The following is an 18,801-nucleotide window of genomic DNA, read 5'->3' as shown; positions in this document are numbered from 1 at the left end:
CAGACTGTACTATGCAAATATGTGTCGTTTCAGGTTTCTTCTCAAACGCATGTTATCACGTTGAAAAAACAAAAACCAGAAAATAAAATATTAACAGATGCTGTACTATACCAAATATAATTCTGAAAATGATTCTGTATGAACCATTTAGGTTAAATATGGTCTGAAAAATCGGATTTTTTTGTGTGTTCATTATATAACATTTAATTTGTTCTAACCTTAGGTCACTAAACGTGATGAGGATTCCTCCTTGATGCAGCTGAAGGAGGAGTTTCGCACATACGAGGCTCTTCGGAGAGAACACGACTCTCAGATCGTTCAGATTGCAATGGAGGGCGGACTGCGAATCGCCCCTGACCAGTGGTCATCTCTACTGTACGGCGACCAGTCCCACAAGTCCCACATGCAGTCCATAATAGACAAGGTATGAACTTGCAAAAGTATTATTTTAAGATTTCACTAGGTGGTGCTGTAGGTACTACCCAGTGTTGCATGTTTAAATTCTCCAGTAGCACCCCTCCCTGTGTAGAGAGCGCATTTAGGGTGTAGCAAACGTCACATCGTGCATAAAAACATGTTGATTTTGTCTGTTGGTATGTGAAGTATGTGTTTATGTGGCTTTGTGTGTTTCAGCTGCAGACACCAGCATCCTTTGCTCAGAGTGTTCAGGAACTCACCATTGCCCTTCAGAGAACCGGAGATCCAGCCAATCTCAACCGCCTCAGACCCCATCTGGAGCTGCTGGCCGACATCGACCCCAGCCCAGGTCTGTCGGCCAGCTCTTTGCCAGGACAACTGTTATGCATTCATAAAAACATACATTTTTATGACTGATTTTCTTTTGCACTGATAGATGCTCCTGCACCCACGTGGGAGCAGCTAGCCAAAGGGTTGGAAGCGGTGCGGACCGTCGTTCACGGCCTGGTGGATTTCATCCAGAACCATAGCAAGAAGGGAGGTGATCAGCAGCAGGTCAGTAATCGGATCGCAAAACATAATATATTAACTTTGACTATTTAATAACTATTAACTCTTTCCCCGTCAGTGTTTTGATCATTTTCACACAAATATAATGGCCCATAGAATATTTTGTTGTATGAATATACAATATACAACAAAATGCATGCTATATATCAAAAGAAAGAACAGACCCTCTGCTTTTAAACAAAGGTTTTATTCTAGCTTCATGCATTCCTTTTTTTAATCAAAACTTAAATATGGGTAAGTCTAAAAAAAAAGCAACATTTTGAACAAAAACCTGAAAAAAATCAAGTTTTTTTCAGAGCGATGATCAAACATAGATGGAATAGATCGAGTCCATCACACTGATGCTCACACAGTCCTGTAGCTCGTCCTGGGTCAACATTTCATTCAGCAACATTAGACAGTTTTAATTTATTTTATATGTTTAATGTTGACGATCACGTTATTTTACATATGCACCTGCTTGCATACAATCGCTTGTTTTTTTTCGTCTTCCTCATCTGTGTTTTGATCAGGAGATTCAGTACCCTTTCAGAAGATGCTTAATAGCGCCCCCTAGCATATAACAGTGAAAACACGGAAAATTCTGTGTTTGGCAGGGAAGTGTTTTCTCACAAATAGACCCTTTTCACATTTCTGGGTTTCTCAGAGCGGAAGTCGTCATAGTTGGGTTAAATATTATAGCTGTGAATGAGAGAATACGTTCAATATTTTTTGGTTTGCCCATTTGCTCAAATAGCAAAAGAAAAGCGGCACAATAGTGATTTGACAACTTTCAAAAAGAGGGAAAAAATAGAGTGAGATTGATAACGGCAGTCAAAAGAGAGAAATATGTTAACTTTACCATCACTCCCATAGACGCTGTATTAGAAACACCCCACAGCAGCGGTAACTTGTCTTTTGTAATTTGATGCAAAAGTAATAAAATACAAAGTATTAGGGTTATAAATATGCATAGATTTTTTTTAAATGAAAATACAAAAAACGTTGCTGGATTTACTGTTAAAACGCGTCATCACAGTCTGTGAAAAGGGTCTATAACGGAAAAATCTGTGTTTGGAGAGGAAAGAGTTAATAGCTTTAAATCATTGATCAAAGTAATCAGAATTTTCTCATGATTTATTTAGAACAAAAAATGGTTTTTATTTATTATTATTTTAGTAGCAGAAGCACAATGTTTAGTTTTTTCAAAATTTTCTAATAATAGCTGTTTTTATGCGAATTGAACTTGGAATAATTTGCTAAAACATTTGCGAATAAAGCACTGTTTCCATCCCATGTGTTCAAGATAACAAAATCGTCACTAAAAATTAAATTTCAGAAACCTGTGGCTCTTTTTCGTACATCATAAATTACTTGTGTCTCCGAGGGCACAGATGAAACGCAATAAACGGCATGTTTCTTTTGGGGACGCAATCATGTGAGACCCCAGTATCTATAACTAAAGGTAACTATAGCTAGTATACCCACTATACTAACTATACCGAATCATTTTGATGACAGACTTTAGCTCAGGCATTGATCAAACCAACATTTCAGATGTTGTGCAATGCGATTGGTCCGCTGGTTAATCCAGTTATCCTCTGAGGCAAAGTTTTTTGTTGCGCATCGAAGGATTACTTCGGTAAATGTGTTTCCTCTGTAGTGTATGGACTTGTCTTCTTATCTAAATAAAAAAAAATTAGCCTCCTTAATTGAGTGCACAATTTTTTTTTTAATGTATGTGCATCCTGGCATTTCCATTCAGTGTTTTTTTTTTTTTATGCAATATCCCAAAATGTGTATATAAATAGGTGGATGGAAACAGTTATTGACTAATTGTCTATACATCAATGTTATTTACATATTTATGTACTATTATAGTATTTCTTACTATTTGGAATTAGCTTGTATTTTTATGTTTTCAATTTGAATTTAAGTTTTAGAAACTTTGTGTGTCCGAGATTGTCCCCTATACCCTTTAATGGGGCACTATTTGAGGGGACAGACATTCGTAGTGCTGTCCACACATTGACTGCACTCATTCATGGGTATAGGGGGCGATTTCGATCGCAGCCTTCGTGTTTTTGCAGGTTGCAAACATGCAAATACCTTGCACAGAAATATGAGTAAACATATCTCACTTCCTGCCCACAGCCACCTCAGCACAGCAAATACAAGACCTACATGTGTCGGGACATGAAACAAAAAGGTGGCTGTCCTCGCGGAGCAAGTTGCACCTTCGCTCACTCTCAAGAAGAGCTTGAAAAGTGAGTGACACATCAAGTGCGTTAAGTACTACGGAAACCGCACTAGCACCAGCTTCACCTTCTCTTCTCTGACGACAGGTACCGTAAGATGAATAAACGTTTGGGATTGCGCCGGCAGCTCAGTCAGTCCCTGACCCAGCTGAACGAGATGGACCTCGGCGCTGGGCTGTTACCTGACGAGGGGCTGCCGATGGAGGGTCTTCCACGCAAATCCTCTTCCATCACCAACGGCATCCTAGCAGCAGGACCTGGATCCGCTCTGGCCCACCTGGTTTCCAGAGGCTCAGACCCGTCTTATGATCCATCACACAAACCGGGGAAGATGGACTCGGGGAGCCTCAGTGCCCCTGGCTCACCTCCAGACTCGTGAGTGGATTTATTGATTGATGTTACTTGGCACGGTCTCTGTGATTTTGCCAAGTAAGACATCTTTTGTTGATCCTGGACCAACATTAATAAGCCTATCCCTACTCTTAAATGTAACCCTACCCATAAGTTATCCCTCACATCAGAGGGAGATGATATGTGAATAACACTGATGTAAAATCCTTGTTGTAAGCCTAAACTTGACATTAACTGTAGAACTATCCCTCTAATCTGATTGGTTGATTGAAATGTTGTTCCAGGATCAACAAGGATGTTGAAGGAACATGTTGTTCTTGGGTAAAATCAAGCTCACCTACTTAAGCACAGGGGGTTTCAGACTTTTTGACTCCACAGATCCTCAAATGTTATGATCCCCTCTCAAAGGACTCCTTTCTTAAAATAAAGAGCTATGTGAAAAATAAAAATATGGTAAATATTACCTGTAAAATATTAATATTTGTAATAATTAAAAACTTAAACGTTTAAAATAAAATAAATAATTGATCAAAAATAGTGTCATTATTTAAAACAAATGTTTATTTATTAATTAATTATTATTATAGTAGTAGTAGTAGCAGCAGCAGCACTTTTATTTTTTGAATAGACTAATAGCCTATACATCAGTGTTATTTCATATTATTTATATACTATTAGTAATACTTTGAGTTGGCTTTTATATTTTCAGTTTTCATTTTAGAAACTGTGCTTTTGCTTATTTTATTTCAGATTGTTACCAAGACATACTTTCTCTCTTTTGTCATTTTCGTGTTTGTCATCTAATAATTATATTTAATATATAATTGTCATATTTTTAGGGTTGGGTACTGCTCACATTTTAATTACCGGTATACGAAATTCGGTTCCAGGACCCAACAGTACCTTTTTTCAGTCCTTTAGGGGGTAGGGCTGTAACGATTTGACCAAAAATAAAAACCTTGATTAATTGAACATTTTGCCTCGATTACGATTAATGAACGATTATTTTTCTTTTTCTTTTCCTTTTTGCCCTCGTAAGGTTTTTGAGTAAGTTCCTGATAAGGTTTGTACTGTAAATAGTTTCTACTATTAAAAGGTGGATTTTTTTTTTTTGTATTTCGTGTCACTATTTCGTGTCTAATTTACTTGTGACACTATTTCTATTTCGTGTCACTATTTTGTGTGTAATTTACTTGAGACACTCCGCTTCATGTCGGGGTCCTGATCACTCTGTCGGGGTTTATTCTGCGATAACAACCGGCTGCATGTACATTATCCCTTACTTAAACTCGTTACACAGCTGCTTGCCATATAAATGAATAAATGGATATATTTGAGCTGAATTGTGACTGCACTTTCTCTTTTGATTTGCAGATTGGAATCCATCCCAAAATCTGGAATGCTCTTAAATTCTAGGGTGGCCGGCGATGGCCCAGTCGGACCGAAGCACATGTCTGCTGTGCCTAGAGTTCCTTACCCATATTCACACCAGTCTGAACTGTATTACCCTGAAACTAGAGCGCCGCCGCCATCATCCGCCCAGTATGATTCCCCCCAGTACTCTCAAGGTACAAAACCACCATTTTTTTTTAACACATTATGTAGCACTTTTAGATAGGAAAAAGTTAACATTTTCCTAATTTCAACAGGTAATCCTTATCCCCACCACCACGTCCACCCACGTTACGCCCGTCATCCTGCTCCAGATCCAGGCATGCCACAATATCCAGACTCTTATCCCAGCTCCTACCCATCAAAACACCAGTATGCCAACCCCAGCTCCCATTACGGATACCCTTCGCACCACGACGGCCGTCGCCACTCAGCCTACGCCCATCCCCAGACATTCGCCCCACAGGAGGAACTGGTCCGAAGGAGTCCGGACGTTCCCCCGCCACTACAGCCCCGGCAAGAATCAGCTCAGGAAAGATACGGCTCAGAGAACTATAACCACTCCAGTCAAATCAGGAATTACCACAGGGTAAGATTCGTTGCTTACAATATTTTAACTGCACCGGCCCCGTTTTGAACCTAAAGAAAACATGATAATGTGTTCCCCAGAATGCCTACACGCGAGCACAGCCCTCCCTAGACTATCTGCACCGTCGCAGACAGGAGATCATGGCCCAGCTGGAGGAGAGAAAGGTCGCTTCCCCGCCGCCCTTCGGCTCCTCGCACTCGTATGACCCCAGCTACCCTCAAGAGATGAGGGGACAGAACCATGTAAGCCAGAAGAATATTTCACAAAAATAATAGTTCAGAAGGTAGTAGGGCTACACTTTTAATCTAAAACAATGGTTCAACATTCAGAATTGAAGACAGCCATAAATACTAGCATTGTAATTTTACACTTGTAATGTAAAATGAAATATAATAATTATTATGGTTATATTTTACTTATACGTATTATTTGGACAGTGAAATATTAGTGATGGTTTTATTTAATAATAATTATTATTGTTGGCATTATTTAAATGTTATAGTCGTATTAATATATATAATCACAAAATGGAGCCAATTTGTGCAGCCCTACAAACTAGTAAATTAAATATGGATTTTTTTTTTTAAATTCTCTGTTTGGTAATGACTTGCCATGTCTGTATTGTTCACAGTACATGGAGGAGAACTCCCACGGTTTTGGACACTTCCGGGAACAGGACTACACTGCCCCATATTCCCCTTGGTCATGTGACACCTTCGGTTCCTACATTGGCAGCAAGGATATGAAGTCCAAAGAGGGCATGAACTCCATGGAAACAGTAAGTTTTGCCTGTTTATTCTTAAGCGGGTATATTTCTAAGATTTTCACCTGCCTGGTTATAAAATTGCCATAGACAAGAACAGAATATTATAGAAACTTTGTAATGGGCTCTTTTGAATTGGGGCTGTAAGCAACCTCACAAAACTCACTAGAAAGTGCGATATTATTGTCATTTTAAGACTATTTTATGCCACTGAATATATATATAATCCTAAATATAACTGCTTAATAATGCAAGTAGACCTACACACTGTCAAATGACAACTTTTTAATTCTTTAGATCATGGAAATTAAGGGTAAAAAATATATTATCCTAAATAAAAAAAATAAAAAAATTGAATAAATAGTAAATAAACATTTTCCCTTGTGAAACGGCTTTAACACTCGTCATTCTGCGCTGACATTTATATGTGCACCGGAACAGGGGATTGCGGCTTTGAAATCGAGTCCATTTGGGCTTATTCTTCCAAACTGTCAGTAGTTGTCAGTAGGGATGCTCCGATCGATCGGCCAGAGATTGGTATCGGCCGATAATCATATTTTATGACTGATCGGTACTCACTAACTTGGCCGATCTCACGAACCGATCGCAATTTGATGACGTCATCGCGTGAGGGCGTACCCGTGGGGTAGATTGTAGCAGTAGCAAATATTCAAACGAGAGCTTTGAAGGCAGAAGTGGAGAACGGTTCCATGTGAACAGCAGTTGAACACGGGTCAGTCGGTCCTAAGGGATGGGCGAATGCCGTTCAGAAGAATAGCGGAGTACGCAGAGTGAGCTGATGCAGGGAAAGTGCATGATACAATTTGTCCTAAACATGACACATGTTTTATATTAAAGGCTTTAAAATAACTGGCAAGATATTGTTAACGTGTAACTTATAGTTTAAAGCAGCTTGTCCTGTCACTGTCAGACGCTCTGAGAGAGAGCCTACTTTTGCTGACAGACAGATAAATACCTGCGGTGTTTAATGAGTTTGAAATGCGGTGCTTTCCTCTGTGCATAACTTACATTTCACAGGGATATTCTCCATCTGTAAATGTTAGGAAGTAATGCAAAAATGTCAATTTTTCTGTCATGAGATAACGAGCCTTCTGCATGTGAATCTCCGCTAAAATTCAGACTTCCGCGAGCGCCGCTCGCATCAGCACCAGGGTTGCCAGGTTTCACAAGAAAACCCACCCCGCATTTGGGGGGTAAAATATGTGGGGGGTTTTTGGCATGGTTGCCTACTAAAATTCGCATTCCAGGGGCTAAATATCACATAATTGGGGTCTCTTCATCCCGCGGACATGACAAACAGCCCGTGGCAACAGTGTTGAAGTAGCCCAATTCCGCGGGAAAATTGCGGACTTGGCAACACTGATCCGCGGCAAACAGACGGAGAGCTATAGGATAGGAACGCAATAATTCTGACTAAAGTATACATATTTCTAAAATATTTGTTGTTGGACAATAAATGTGCCTATGTAGAATTTTAAACCTACAAGTATGTATATTTTTATGGAAGTGACCATTATAATTGGGTAATCAAATATAGGCTAATATGCTTTTGTTTTTATTTTCATTTTTAGATCAGTGAATTAAAAAACAAAATTATGAATACATGCCTACATTACATTCACTGTATTTGTTTATAGCCTTCTATATCAACATTTTTTTAGGACATCATTGGGCAGGATGTGAAAAAACTATTAAAATAAATAGATTTTTTTTTTTAATCCAAATAGAAAAACGTAGAAAATACAGCCCTATTAAGTATCCTGATATACATAGTGTTATGCAGAAACCCCATTTAAAAGGCATATTAAAATGTTCACTGCATAATGAATAATTTTTGTGATTATTTAGTACCCTGTTAAAACAAGTTACATTACAGTACATAATTACCATACAAAATGTAACAAAAATATAATAATCTGAAAAAAAGGTTAACAGTGATCAGAGAGCTTACAAATAGTGAAGCATTGGAATCGGTATCGGCTGATCACCATGACAAGAAATCGGTACTCTGTATCGGCAGCAAAAATCCTGATCGGAGCATCCCTAGTTGTCAGGAAAACACTATAACGCCTCACATGGCGCCTTTTTTTCACCTATCGATAACCGCTCTGTGTATGAAGGAACTGCCCGAGAACCACTTTCGCCTCCATCACGGAAAACATACAAGATGACAGCACAATCGAGTAAAATGTTGGTGACATTCATTATCATGTAAACATAATGGACGATATATTGCATCACAAAAAGTATTGAGGTCATGTACATATATTGTGCGATATATCGATATATTGATTATTGCGACAGGCCTACTGCAATGGCATCCCAGGTGAAAAAGACGTAATATTAAATGTATTAAAAATGCATTATAGTATATTTGTATTGTACTAAAAACATACTCAAGTACATTTTTAATGCATTTAATAGTACATATTTTTCACCTGGGATGTTAAGCTTGACATAAACTAGTCGCTGATCATGGTCTATAGAGGGCACAAAAGGATAAGAAATCTTTGAAGTCCACTTTTACGCTCCGTTTCCAATAGTTGAAATGACAAATAAATTCATAATCCAAGAGCACTCCACAAGATTAGGGGTGTAACGATATTCAAACTGAAGTGAAAAACCCACCTACGGTGCATACCGCGGTACTCTCATGGCGTACCGAAAGGCCCCTGCTGCCCCGGCAGTTGACCTCACTTTACCTTATGTCACAAAACGAATGTTTCTTCTTTGACATTTGATTAAATAGGAATTAGGGGTGTTACGGAAATTTTCGGTGCATGTCTATGACGAATACAGCATTGTAGCCTAACCACCAAAAATCACAATAAGAACAGAGCAATAGCCTTGTGGAAAGAGCTGTGTCATATGCCATGGCTGTAAACAAGCCAACGAGTCTCAGCTCGCGGTCCAGGCTTATTTGTTCATTAATGACATCATCAGCGACTAGTCGACTTTAATCCCGTAAATGTTGTTTACCCCTACTGGCATCCAACCACATCTCCTTAGCATCATAATTTCGAATTTTCTATGGGCAAGGATTGCATTAGAAAATGTAAATCTGAGTTCATGAAAGCTGAAAGGCTTTCGAGTTTTCTCCCTCACATTCAAATTTGAGCTGTTTTCGGCGGCTGTTCCAATACAAAAGGTTATCAGTGTTTATTCTGTCTAGTTTGTTCTAATCATACTGTTGACAAACCAAAGGCCATATATATTAACAGAGCACCAGTGAGTTTTGTTCATGGTTCAGGCTTATTCCATGTGAACGGTTTGATAATATTCTTAAATATTTGACCAATGAAGTTGAAAATATTCAAGTGATGGTATGCTGTAAATGAGTAGAGACATATTCTGATTTAGTTGAGTTCTTCAGCTAAATTGTAACCCTTTCTCCCAGCAAAATTTAGACAAAGGCAAAAGTCTGAGAGCGCACAGCTTGGAGCTTCAACGCAGAGCGGCAGACGTGAAAGACGACGACCCCATCATTCCCTTTGGCTCCCTGCCGACCGTGTCTCGTTTTGGAGCCATTTCGCGCACGTCTAAACCGGGCTACCCGCCAAACAGTACGATGCCACCCTTGCCTAACTCTGCCAAACACGCCGGTAAACTCCTGCTTTGTATCAGCATTGCTAATGGGGCGGCATGATTATTGCGGTTTATTTTAATGGTCTTTGTCCTCTCTTTTAAGCTGACTACACCTATGTGAACCAAAGCGGGTGGAGCGGCGACTCCTACCAGCCGCACCAAGCAACTCAGGGGCACTTCAGTGAGCGGTATGTCGCCCGCTCTTTACAAGCAGTTGCTTGGATTTAGTGTAGTCTTAATCTGTAAGTGTCCTAAATGAGCAAAATATTTCCCACTCATCCGCAGATCCAGTTTATCCCCTGCCGTGCAGGTGCGTGAGCAGCTGAGAATGGAGCTTCAGCAGGTCAACCAGCAAATCAGCCAACAGACTCAGAGCCGCGGCCCAGAGGTGAGATTGTCCATCTACCTGGATGTCATTTTAAAGGCCTGTTCACAACATGTCCGATCCAACTAAATGGCATCTTTGCGAGGACGTTTTGTCCCCATGACGTAGGGTTTACCAGGACTGTGTGTGTGTGTGTGTGTGCGCGTGTAATGTAAAAAATATCATGATTCAGCATCTCAACCTTTCCTTTGGCAGAAGCCGAGCTCAGTGATGTCCCAGCCGTCTCGAGTGGACTGGTCCTGTGGGAATTTGTCCAGTGAACAGCTGAGTCACGAGCTGCACCAGGTGGAGAGAGAGATCGACATGAGGACACAGGAGATGGCCATGGTTAGTGAGACATGCCATTTATAGAGCTTCTATAAATTATTCATAATTAATATATTCTATTACCTGTGAATAATTCATGAGGCCACTGCCGTGTCTTGAGCAGGAAATCCATTTTTAAGCAAGGTCATTTGTAAAAGTAGTGTGTTTTTTTTTTTTGTATTGTACAATATAATTTCAGTTACTTGAATTTCAGGAAGTGATAAAATCATGTGATTTCCATCACTGTGCTTGAGCTTGAATTATTTTGCCTTCAGGAGAACCACGATGGCAAGTACAAGCGGGTCTCAGTCGAAAATGGACAAGACGAACATGCTTTGCAACGAGAGGAGCACCCACTAACTCTTAGGTGAAATATAACAGTGAACCTTACTAAAATTATTTAAATCAAAATTCGAATTTTCATAAAATTTCATTTGTATACATTTTCCTAACAGTAACATTTCAGGTGTGTGAATTGTATTTATTTGTTCTTTATTTTGGTGTGAAATTTTGCCTGACGAGTTTTGGGAGATTCACCCAATAATTTGCTTTCAGAAATACTTGCATCCACTACATTGAATGAAATTTAGATACATACAGTACCGGTTAAAAGTTTGGAAATATTACTATTTGTAATGTTTTTGAAAGAAGTCTCTAATGCTGCGTTCACACCAAACGCGGATAGAGCGTCAGGATCGAGTGATTTCAATGTTAAGTCAATGGAAAGGAGCGTTGACGCGCGTCTGGAGGTCCCGCGGCGCGATGGACGCATTTCACGCGAATGGTGCTTTTTGTGCATTCTCGCGTTTGAAGCGAATTTGCGTCTGACGCGCAAGTTGAAAATGTTTAACTTTGGCGTCAATTCGCACGGCGTTAACCAATCAGGGGCCTGCTCGCTGCGGTCACGTGGTAAAGTGACGTGATGAGAAACCCTGCATAATTTAAAAATACTACTATTGTGTCACACAATTTTGTTTTAAGACTTTTTCAGGTGAGAATGTAGTTGTTTAAAGCTCAAATCTGTGGTTTATGTGTAAAGAGAGTGCCTATTTAAAAAAAAAAAAAATCTTGCATTTTTGGAGATCTAGTCGATCACCGGGTGCTCAGCGCTCATTAACCCCGGCGAGAGCAGCCTTTCCTCGGCCAGTCCTTCTGACGTCTGCCGCTGACTCTGATGTCCTGTAGTGGTTCGTCTTGTGTGGATCTAAAGGACGATCTTTGGTGTCATGAATCTATAATTTGTTGTCTGCCAAATCGTTTTGACTGAGGGCAAAGAGAAGTTTCATAACTTTTATTTTTTAGGATATTTATATATACATGCAGTGAAGATAATGTAGGAGTTGCCTGGACCACATTTGTGTGGCTATTAATGTTTAATATATATTTTTAATGAAAATGAAAAGAGGCAGAGTGGTGTTCTGACATATTTCTCCTGGAGTGCCTTGAACGCGCGTCTATTTCGCTTCAAACGTGTACGCGCGAATGGATTAAAAATGTTCAAGCGTCCAACTAGACGTGGTAGACACGATTTTGACGCTCTATTCGCGTTTGGTGTGAACGCAGCATTATGCTCATCAAGCCTGCTTGATCCAAAATACAGAAAAGTACAGAAATATTGTGAAATATTATTACCATTTAAAATAATGGTTTTCTATTTTAATATACTTTAAAATGTCATTTATTTCTGTGATCAAAGCTGAATTTTCCTCAGCCATTACTCCAGTCTTCAGTAGGGGTGTAATGACATTCAGACCGAACCGAAAAACCGCGATACACCACCCACGGCTCGAACCGCGATCATCTCATGTTGAACCGAACACGCCCCGCCCCCTGCTTCCCCAACCCAGCTCTCATTCACCTTATGCCACAAAATATTTTTTTTCTTCCTTGACATTGGATTAAATAGCGTCCAACGTTACGATGTCCATTTGTAAGTTGTGAAATAAAAGTAAAGTACCAATAAATCACATAACTGGTTCGACGTGTGGGAAGCTGGGAAGGATTTACATGCAGTTATGATGTACATTCTGTTCATCAGGAGCAGTTTGCATGTTTCATTAACAGTTCATTAAGTATTGTGTATTCACCATGGTAACTGTTGTTTCCATAACCACAAAATGCCACTTTATTTTCACTTTGTTATTTTGTGATTTTTTAATTAGTGTGGTGGCTACTTTATAGTATTAACAAAAACTGCTATTTAATATATTTAACATATAGGCCTATTTATTCATCAGTATTAGTCATATTCATACAATTAATGTGTTTAAGTAGGCTACAGTGGGACATTACTTGTGTGTCATACATTTTTATGAAATTTGCTTTTTAAAAAATAAATGGTAAATGGTCTACAGTGTACTCAGGTATGCTAACTGCTCTAAAGAAAACGTGAAGCTTTGTATAAAGTTAAATTATTGCTGTTGTTATTATTAAGTTAAAAGGGAATCTAGTGTTATTATTGCTGGTCCCTGCAATGAACAATGACTCCACAGCAAACAGAACCGAACCAAACCGTGGCATAGATGTGTAGTTACACCCCTAGTCTTCAGTGTCACATGATCCTTCAGAAATCATTCTAATAAGCTGCTTTATTATCAATGCTGGAAACAGTTGTGCTGCTTAATTTTTATAACCTGTGATACTTTTTTCAGGATTCTTTGATGAATACAAAGTTTTTAAACCGCATTTATTTAAAGTATAAATCTTTTGTAACAATATACAAGTTTGGGGTTAAAGAATACTTTTATTAAACAAGGATGTGTGATTGATTCAAAAAGTGATAGAAATCATATTACTATTACTATTTTGAATAAATATTTCAATGAATCCTTAAAGTATCACAACTATTTCCAACATTGATAAAAAATCATCATATTAGAATGATTTCTGAAGGATCATGTGACACTGAAGACTGGAGTAATGGCTGAGGAAAATTCAGCTTTGATCCCAGAAATAAATTCTATTTTAAAGTATAATAAAATAGAAAACCATTATTTTAAATGGTCATAATATTTCACAATATGGCTTTTTTTTCTGTATTTTTTCTGAGACTTAAAACATTAAAAGTAGTAATGTTTCCAAACTTTTGGCCGGTACTGTATATGTGGTTTATTGTGTCCATCACAGTAGTTCTCATTGCGCCTCTCTCTCTCTCTCTCTCTGGTTGTAGTGAGGGCTTAAACGGCTCCATCGGATTGGTCCAAGACTGCGGTCTGGTCAGCAGCAGCATGTCCTCACTGACCAGCAAGACGTCATCTCTCAGTTTGTCCTCCGAACAGGTGGCCAGCAGCCCTGATCTGCCCAAGAACGGAGTGGTCCACTCCTAGCCGGCTCTTTCTACCTCATATTCCCCTTCTGCAAAACACCGGAGCGCTCCGTAACCAGTCGAACCCCATGGAGCAGGATGCTCCATCGCCGCTGTATAACACACAGCATGCGTTCGCTTCACCCTGATCGTTAGCTTCCTCCGCTGACCCTCCAACACCCGTCAGGCAAATACGGGCGGAGTTTGGATGGGATTCACTGTGCATGTGCCTCAACAGACTTGCACAATCATACCCTGATTTAGCTCCTTTTTTTACAGCAGTATCTGCTGTTGAGTATTTTCTTCTTTTGTATCCTTTTTCCTGAGACAAGCCTTTTTTCATTGCCTCGTAAATCAGGGTGAATCCAAAATATCCTCAGTCTTAAGTATTTGTCAGGCAACATATAACATGATCTCACGTATGTTGCCTAATGCTCCTTAATCCACTATCTTGGGTTTCGAAATTGCGTTTTTATCATAATGTGCTACGTTTTCGGTAGTTACGCTCTCGTTTGTGCTCGGTGTGGCGTTTACACTTCTGTCTTCTGAGTTTAAACTCTTTTTTTTTACTTTAACCGCAGGCTTGCTGCATTATTCACCAATCAGAAACCATTTTGTTTTATCAGGAGGGTCAAAACAAAGTATCATGTTTCATACATTAGGCTTCATTTTGGCTTTTACAGTGTGATTGTTATGATGCACATTATTGTGTGATTTATAGTAATGCTCGTAACCCAAATGTTACCCGAATTGACTGCGATTGCACTCATGCCAACAAACCCAAAAGCCCTAAAAATGGCTCTTTTATTGTTTTCAGTGTATTACACTACACTGCCTGTGGGATTTCGATTGAACCGCCTGTAATCATCATCATCATCATCATCATCTGCCGTAATGTCCTCAGGGATGCATTATTCAGCCTCTTTTTTTTCTGGACATGGATAGAAATAACAATCCAGGTCAGTCTGGTTCTTTTCATAGTGGGTACACGTACATTTTCCATCCTGAGGATGGAAAGCAAGCCACTACGATAATGCATAAAGATGCGTTCTGTTGTAAGAATGCGCATGTACTTCTCTTCACTTTGTCAGTGAACTTCCGATCTTCAGAACAAGCCACATTTTTTACTTTGAAAGATGTGGCGTATAGTCAGAGCAAAAAGAAAAGACTTTGATCCAGTTGTAGCCGCCTCAAGACTCTCCTTCATTCTCTGTTTCGTCTTTGAAGTTTGAAGAACATTGTTTTGATGGGTCGGTTCGATCGAATTCCCCAACAGGCTGGACTCAATCGTGTACATCACAATCCTCCTCAACTTCATTCAAATACCGATGGGGGATAAACAGAGCTTGTCAGAGACCTGTCTTGACTGTTTGAACTAGAAAGAGTTGGACTCCTCATCTTTTGAGAGCGCCAATTTACTAATCAAGAATATTTCCATATCTCACATTATTTGGAATGGGGGTTTTTTTCGCGAACCAACCAAAAATTAATTTTTTCATGACGAAAATGTATTTACTATAAGGCGTTTGGCGCATAAAAACATCAAGAGTGACCGCCTATGGCTTATACTCTTCATCTTTTGAGAGCGCCAATTTACTAATCAAGAATATTTCCATATTTCACATTATTTGGAATGGGGTTTTTTTTTCCGCGAACCAACCAAAAATGTATTTTTTCATGACGAAAATGTATTTACTATAAGGCGCATAAAAACATCAAGAGTGACCGCCTATGGCTTATAGATTGTGGTGTTGGGTATAAAAGTCAACGTTTGTAGAATCCGCAGACGTTTTTATGACAAGATTTTGGTCAAACTAGCTAAAATAAACAATGAGCAAAGACGCAATACAATGTTCATCGGCAATTGCATTAAAACGCGACTGTTAAATTCGTTAAAGTGCACAACGCGTCGTCATATTTCCGTTAGCTAATCTGCAGTCAGCACTGCGGCGGGTTTATCAAAACACTTGCACTGTAAATCTCAAACTTGCATTCTTCCATTTAGATTGCGTCCTTGGTGGTGAGATGACATCACTTCCGATAATTTAGCTTTAAGTTGGAAATTAGTTTTATTTTTCCTGCTAGCATATAATAGTCTCTTGAGACATCCTACCGCAACCTTAAAAGCACCTATTTTGGTGGAACTTCTCTTAAGTTGGAGTTGATTTCTATTGTTTTTATTTACGTTATTACGATATTACTGTGGCTTTGGTCTGAGCTTTTGACATTTAAGCAATCGTCAAGATTGGATATTTCTGCGTTTAGGTATCAGAACTGTGATGCACAGTGTAGACTTTTAAGGATAGCACGAATTTACCCAAGATTAGTTCGAAAGAAACGGGAAAGCAGAAGCTTTTTGTTGTTGGTTTGAAGCCAAATGGATTCCGAACTTAATTGGCGTTTGGTTAAAAAAAGGCGGATTTAAACGCTCTTGTAGGAATTTTTAGGATCTAGTATGCGTCCTAGGTTCACTTGGGTGACGCCATCTTTGTTTTTTGTCGTTTTATAGGAACACCTGTCTTTATCTCAGGGTCGGTTTTAAGTGTATTTGGGTGTAAACGTCTTTGTCGCATCGCGCACTCTGTTCGTTTTCAGGACTGCAATTGTCTGTTTCGAGACTTGAAGACTTCAGGACTGTGCCTTTATGCAGATCTGCAGTTATTCACATATTGGGTGTGTAGATGTAGCCGAACCATCTTTATTTATAATATTCAACTCTTCTCAGTCAAAGTCAGCATTTATATTAAATGATCTCTTCGAATCTGCAGGCTTTTAGACCGCCAAACTGAGTACTGCCTATCCTTTCTGAGATAAAGGAATTTATTGCCAGGTCATTTGTTGTTGTAGCCATTTTGTGTATCTTTCGTGCAAGTGAACTTGAGTATTTAAGCATGCTTCATGGTGTGACGGTGGTCTTTTGATGTTAGGGTTCTGGAACAGGAAAACAAGGACAGTCTGTAAATTTTGACATGGTTTGATATTGATATTCAGAGAGGGATGTTTAACGACATTATCGGAGGCCAGGTTTACTGTTCTCACAATTCCTTTATACCAAACTGAGACTGATTTTCGATGTTTCCTCGAACGAAACGCAGATTGTAAAAACACTCTCGCAGAAGGGCTCCATTTCTTGTGCTTTCGAAATTATGTATTTGAAGTCGGCCGTTTGAAAACCGTTTTAAACTATTGTTGCAAAGCAACATTTACATGATCGCCCGATGAGCCAATGGGAATCACTATCGATTTGAAAAGGGAACCAAAATGTTTTACCTCGAAATCTCATGAAACATGTAAAAAAACGGTCACATTTCATCCCAAAGTTAAAGTGTGTGTGTGTGTGTATTGCATTAAATGATTCCTATTTTTGTGACCTTTTATTTTTTGTTTGTTTGTGGATGTTATTTTCATGACTTTAAGCACAAGTAATTCTTTGTATTGTAAAAATGTAAAAGTATCGATACATCAATGTAGTATTTATAGTTTAATTTATACAGATTATTTTTTGGTAATTTTTATTACTGTATTATGATTTTTTTTTCCGTAGAGACGGAGCGCATTTAGGCCACGCCCACACCGGGCGTTGACTTTGTATTGCGTGAGGCGGCCTCCTTGTCATTTCTGACTTGGGTGTACAGCAAATAAGCTATAAAACACAGAAATAAGTTTTTATAAGCTGTTGACCCAAAAAAAACGAGCGTTTAAGGAGACAAAAGTGGATATAGGCAATAAGACGTGAAGCTTCAGCAGGAAGAATGGGTACATTATGGGATCCTGACACTTTAGTAATCATTTTGTCACTGTTAGTCAAATATCCAAATGTCAGTTTTCTATATTATATTTCCTGTCGCTTATTGCGTTCCCCTCCAGTGGGTGTAGTTCTCAGTGTCGCGCTTTTGTCTCAATTTCCTGTATCCACTTTTTTGTCCTTAAACGCTCGTTTTTGGGGTCAACGGCTTATAAAAACTTCTGGGTTTGCTGTACACCCTGACAAGGAGACCGCTTCACGCAATACAAAGTCAATGGAGACGGCCATTGGGCGTGGTTTTCAGATCTTCAGTCTCTATTGCGATAATGAAATTTTGGTAAATTGGTCACAAAAATAAATGGTCCTAAAGATGTGCTTTATTTAATGCAACATTTTAAAAGTTCTTTTGGGGTGAAATATGACAAATTTGTGAGATTTATCCACCCAATTCTGACTTCTAAAAAAAAAAAAATGTTGTATTTATGATCAGTGTCTAATAAAAAAGCCTCAGTGTTTCCTCACTGGAACTCCTTTTCCTATTGTGATTGTCGATCGTGTTCAGGGTTCAATACGAATGTAGTACTAATTAGTGTCAGACATGGTAAACATGAGAAAGTAGGAAACGGTTGAAATCTGAATTCTGACACTTAGTGCCTGAAACACCAGAGATTGTAGTATGTTTTCCCACACAGATAAATGATTAATGGTACATATTGTTCCCCGGTCTCGAGGGGAAAGTATGCGTCGTGCACATACACACGTAGTAGATTTATGAGAAGTCATAATGTTACTTGAAAACAAGGGTCGTGCACAAATACAGGCTTTAGTGTTTTAGCTCATAGCTGTAGGAAGTAGTTTTGAAATGAATGGTTGTGTGTTTGTGTTCAGGTGTGTCCAAAGAGAGTGCTGTCCACCTCATTTCTGTATGTTTGTTCCCACTGAAACTCATCGCTTGCACTCATGTATTGACTATTTTTCGTGAGATGGGGTGTTGCATTGTGGTCTTTACGCCGCGATTCCTAACATTGGGATATATAATTGTTTTTGATGATTTCTCCCATGTTATCTCATGATAGACTGCTTAAATTAAGGTACACTTTAACTTCAACCTGAATAAGAAAATAAATGTTTGTATA

General features: G+C 39.0%; 1 protein-coding gene across 2 annotated transcripts in view; it reads left to right on the top strand.

Annotated features, from left to right (window-relative positions):
* Positions 1 to 15,581, top strand: part of rc3h1a (ring finger and CCCH-type domains 1a) — a 30,904-nt gene extending 15,323 nt beyond the window's left edge. The window contains exons 6-20 of one of the 2 annotated variants that reach the window (XM_079808028.1): positions 224 to 424; positions 634 to 766; positions 854 to 972; positions 3,121 to 3,233; positions 3,312 to 3,599; positions 4,950 to 5,143; positions 5,225 to 5,556; positions 5,637 to 5,798; positions 6,188 to 6,334; positions 9,738 to 9,942; positions 10,029 to 10,113; positions 10,211 to 10,313; positions 10,506 to 10,637; positions 10,895 to 10,983; positions 13,786 to 15,581. In XM_079808028.1, the coding sequence (XP_079664154.1) occupies positions 224 to 424; positions 634 to 766; positions 854 to 972; positions 3,121 to 3,233; positions 3,312 to 3,599; positions 4,950 to 5,143; positions 5,225 to 5,556; positions 5,637 to 5,798; positions 6,188 to 6,334; positions 9,738 to 9,942; positions 10,029 to 10,113; positions 10,211 to 10,313; positions 10,506 to 10,637; positions 10,895 to 10,983; positions 13,786 to 13,942 (2,460 nt within the window). In that variant the 3' untranslated portion in view covers positions 13,943 to 15,581. Of the gene's footprint in view, positions 1 to 223; positions 425 to 633; positions 767 to 853; positions 973 to 3,120; positions 3,234 to 3,311; positions 3,600 to 4,949; positions 5,144 to 5,224; positions 5,557 to 5,636; positions 5,799 to 6,187; positions 6,335 to 9,737; positions 9,943 to 10,028; positions 10,114 to 10,210; positions 10,314 to 10,505; positions 10,638 to 10,891; positions 10,984 to 13,785 lie in introns of both variants that reach the window. The other variant, XM_079808027.1, reaches the window with a different exon arrangement.
* The last annotated feature ends 3,220 nt before the right edge of the window (positions 15,582 to 18,801 follow it).

Source organism: Gobio gobio (assembly GCF_949357685.1).
Source record: "Gobio gobio genome assembly, chromosome: 24".
In the NCBI taxonomy this organism is placed as follows: Eukaryota; Metazoa; Chordata; class Actinopteri; order Cypriniformes; family Gobionidae; genus Gobio; species Gobio gobio.
This window is presented reverse-complemented; position numbering and strand designations above follow the sequence as displayed.